Source organism: Chaetura pelagica, unplaced genomic scaffold (genome assembly GCF_000747805.2).
Source record: "Chaetura pelagica isolate M959 unplaced genomic scaffold, ChaPel_1.0 scaffold189, whole genome shotgun sequence".
In the NCBI taxonomy this organism is placed as follows: Eukaryota; Metazoa; Chordata; class Aves; order Apodiformes; family Apodidae; genus Chaetura; species Chaetura pelagica.
In genome coordinates, this window is record NW_009970716.1 from 3201850 (window position 1) to 3205935 (window position 4086).

Sequence of the window (4086 nt, forward strand, 5' to 3'; positions counted from 1 at the left end):
AAATAGGTAAGATCTGAGCGGCAGCTTAGTTGCTTTGTAGGGTAATTCTTGAAGTCCCACTTTGGATTTGGATCAGACAAGCCAGCACATTCCTTCCTGTTGAAACACATGAGTGGGGGCTCAGTCAAGACAGATACAGGTCATTCTCTCGGGATCCATGTGGAGACAGAATCATCCTACTGTGCTATGTGCCATCTTTATGGCACCACAATATAAGTCCCTCAAAGGTCAGTTCTGAACTAGCTGAAGGACAGAGAAAAGGAGAAAAAATAATCTTGCTGCACCAAGAAATCCCCCAGGGAATTTCCTCTATGGGCTACAGAAACCTTGGGATGAGACAGATGTGCAAGATGTGAGAGATGGTGCGGCACAGAGGGGACAGAAAACCTGAGGAGGAGGGGAACACCACAAGTCACGAAGAATGTATTGCATTGTGTGTTGACCCCACTCCATCTTCTCACAGAATTCTCTTACACACCTGAAGCTTCTACCCCCTTAGCTTGGCCTTCTGTGCAGGAGGACAACTTGGTCTGATCAGGTTATGTCAGGATATGACTCTTAGACTTGCCCAGCTCCCTAAGATGCAAAACCTCTTTCAGTCTTACCTTGATACAGCACAGCCAGATATACTTAGTATGCAAACTAGAAAAATATCATCTAGCCATTCCCTCTATGCACATTCAACATTGCCATGTACTTCATTTTTTACCACAGTAGGTGACTGGTTTCACTAAAACCACTGGTTCAAAAAGATATGTACTAAAAATTTGTGAGAAATTTAGTGCTCGTGACAAAACACCTTTCATTCCTGGAGCCTGAAATGTTTTGCCTCCAGAATTACAGCAGGGACAACAGAGGTGCTGATAGCACAGATTCATCTCTGCCATCCCAACCATATGTCTAAACCAGCTCTGGCTGCAAGTCAGCCCATCTAGGGTTGTAACCAGGTGAGGTCTAGGAAGAATCAGGTTGGCTTCCTGGTTCATTCCATCTTCGAAGACATTTCTGAGGAACAAGACTAAGATAACAAAATCAGTCTCACAGAGCCAGAGGACAGCTGCCAAATGTCACAGAGTTTTGATCACTCTTATGCTGGACGTACTGGATTTGGTGACTGTTACACAGTGTCTCAGGCATGTCTAAGAAGTGCTAGGCTTTGCCTGCAAGCCATTCATTGTATGCATAGGACAATAGGCTTCTGTGTTTACCTAAAGGAAAAACCTCCAAAATGCAAAACCAGTCAGGATTTTACAACAATATATTCAAGAGTCTTTTAAATAGAATGCACAGTGGTCAAATTTTATACACCGAGTTCTTATAGTAAAAAATACTCCAAATGGACAGACATGTCAAGAGGTTGGGTTGATACAGGCAGAAATTTGTAATTAAATAAATGCAGACAAACCAACCACTGAGGAATAACAACAGAAACAACAACAAAATCAGCACAGCTATTATGTGCACATCTCCAGGCTAGGCCTGCTCCAGTCCAGGCCAGCAAAGTCCAAACACAGGCTTGTGAATAAGGGCATGCACCTGCACCTTTTGTTTTTCAAGATAGTGGCCATGTGTGTTGAGGGGAGCAGATGAGAGAGAGTACACATCTGTCTCACTAGGGGCACCTGAGGCACTGTGGTCCTGCCAGGAGTGCTCCCTTGATTCACCTCCCATTCTCTCTGCCGCAGCATCTTTGTGCAAAGACAGAAAGAAGGAAGGTGGGAAAAACCACTGCCGACAATCCTCAGAAGATCTTGCACTCGTTAATGGAGAAGAGCTTCCGCCTGTTCTGCTTTTTGGCTTGATTGACTGCAGTCCTCACGGCGTACTCAAACACCTGCTGCACCCCCCGGTTGCTGAGGGCCGAGCACTCCAAGTAGCCCTTGGCCCGCACGTCCTGGGCCAGCCGCTTCCCGTCAATGGAGCTGATGCAGGAGGCACTGTAGGGCCCCATGTCACGCTGGTCCGTCTGAGTAGCCACCACCAAAACGGGGACGCGGGGCAAATGGCTGCGGATCTCGCCAATCCATTTGTTCCTCAGGTTCAGGAAGGAATTGTGGTTTGCCACTGAGTAGCACATTAATACCACATCTGCCTGTTGGTATGAGAGGGGGCGAATGCCTTTGAAGGCATCGCTGCCTGATGTGTCCCAAAGACCTAGGCTAATCTGTACACCATCCATGAAGACATCCACCCCCGTGTTTTCATACACAGTGGGTCTGTAGTCATCTGGAAAAGTCTCAGAGGTGAAACGTACCAAGAGAGATGTCTTCCCCACCGCAGAGTCTCCCACCAGAACACACTTGATTGAATCCAGCATTTTATTAATGTCCAGGGCCAAGAGCACCGTCTCTACAGAGCAAGAGTGGGATGGGAGATGCAGTGGTCTCGGAGACTTTCTAGATAACTTCCATTTGGTGAGAAACCATCCAAATCTCTTTTCTTCTCAGGACTTGATTGTGTTACTTAAGTCTAAAGTCCCCTTTTCTCCGACACAGCTCTGTGGTGCTGTCAGAATTAATTCTTCAGGGAGCCAAATGATGTTTCTAGAAGAGCAAAAATAAAATGTAACGTTTATAACCCACAGAGAACAGACCACTCTTCATCAAGGTAACTACAGCTGTACATGTCTTTGGACAGCTATGGGGAGTACCCCACATTGAGGATGCTGCACCTTGCCGTTCTCTCCCAGCTGGCTGCCTGTGCAACAGTCATTCATTTAAATAACCTTCTTGCTGCCCCACAGGGGCTAACAGTCCTACCACCTCTGCCATTCTTCACTAACACCAACTATTTTTTTCCCTCCCATTGTGTAAAAAGCTAATAAAATAATTTTAACTTTGGTATAACTGCTACTGACCTGCTCTTAGTGAGACATTTTCTGCCTCTGACTTTCACTGACAGAATCCTCACTCCCTCTTACCCAATCAGTTCAGATTCCCTTGAAAATGTACCCATGCTCTCAAGAGGTGGTCAAGAGAAAAAAGTCCTTCAGTAACCAGTTTTACTATTTAAGCAATCCTATAATGAACAGTAACACAGAACCGCAAAGACTTCAGGTGTGAATCTTGAGCAGCATGAACCTTAACAGTTTTCAAAAGCAGTGAAGGATTCACAGCAAGAATACAAAAAAATCCTTTCAACAAGCAACAACAGAAGTCAAAGAAAGCCACACCACCAGTGCTTGCCCCAGTAAAACAATTTCACTTCAAGGTGATACAGCACCCTGACATTTACCCTGTTGTAAAACTGATCTGAGAGTACCTCTTCAGAGTATGTAACTGCTTTTGCATTTCTGCCAACATTCAGTCAGATTTTCCTATTTTGAAAGTGTTTGCCTCTTCCCCACTAGCTGTGCAAGATTCACTGCTCACACAGGGCGACACTCAAGATGCTATGAAAATCATTAACTGCAAACTGAAGGCAAATTAGTTCTGCTCAACAGAAGTAATTTTTAAAAAGTATCACTGCATAATTTCAAAATGTCCTGTGTACGTTACACAAATAATACATTTCTGCCTCCTTCATACACGAAGAAAGAAGTCACAGCTTAAGGCTGTTTGCAGAGAAATGAATGATGGCCACAAAACAATGTTCTCCATGTTACCATCACACTCTCCAGTTTCACCACCCCAACTCCCCATCACCACTCCTAACGCACACTTGTAGTACACTTAAAGCTCTGGCTTACTCTACAAAGGGGAAAAGCAAAGGAAAAGAAGAGAAAGGGGTAGACAAGCTTAGAGAGAACATTTAACAGGCACTGACAACTGCTACTGACAAGTCCCCTGCTTTCATTTTGCAGCGAGGCAGTGCCCTACCTCTGCTCATGCTGCTGTCACACCTGCATCTCTCCCACCCAATGCGCCGGCAGGAGGAGGATGTGTCAGCAGCTTGGCCAGAGCATGTTGCTTTATAGAGGCAGCCACAAGGCTGCGGGTCAGTCTTTGTGCGCACTTGAGTTACCGGCATCTAGAGGAGTCATTGCAACAGACGGCGCTTCCTGCTCTGCCAGCAGCTCACCAGCTCAGCTCGCTTCTAGGAAGCGGGATAGAGGCTAAAGCTGCTTTCCCGCATTCCCTGCTGCCC

General features: G+C 45.8%; 1 protein-coding gene across 1 annotated transcript; it reads right to left on the bottom strand.

Annotated features, from left to right (window-relative positions):
• Positions 1 to 1635: 1635 nt before the first annotated feature.
• On the bottom strand, positions 1636 to 2317 carry RHOH (ras homolog family member H). The gene has a single exon (XM_010006104.1). The coding sequence runs from the start codon at positions 2315 to 2317 to the stop codon at positions 1742 to 1744; it is 576 nt and encodes a 191-aa protein (XP_010004406.1). The 3' UTR covers positions 1636 to 1741.
• Between the last annotated feature and the right edge of the window lie 1769 nt (positions 2318 to 4086).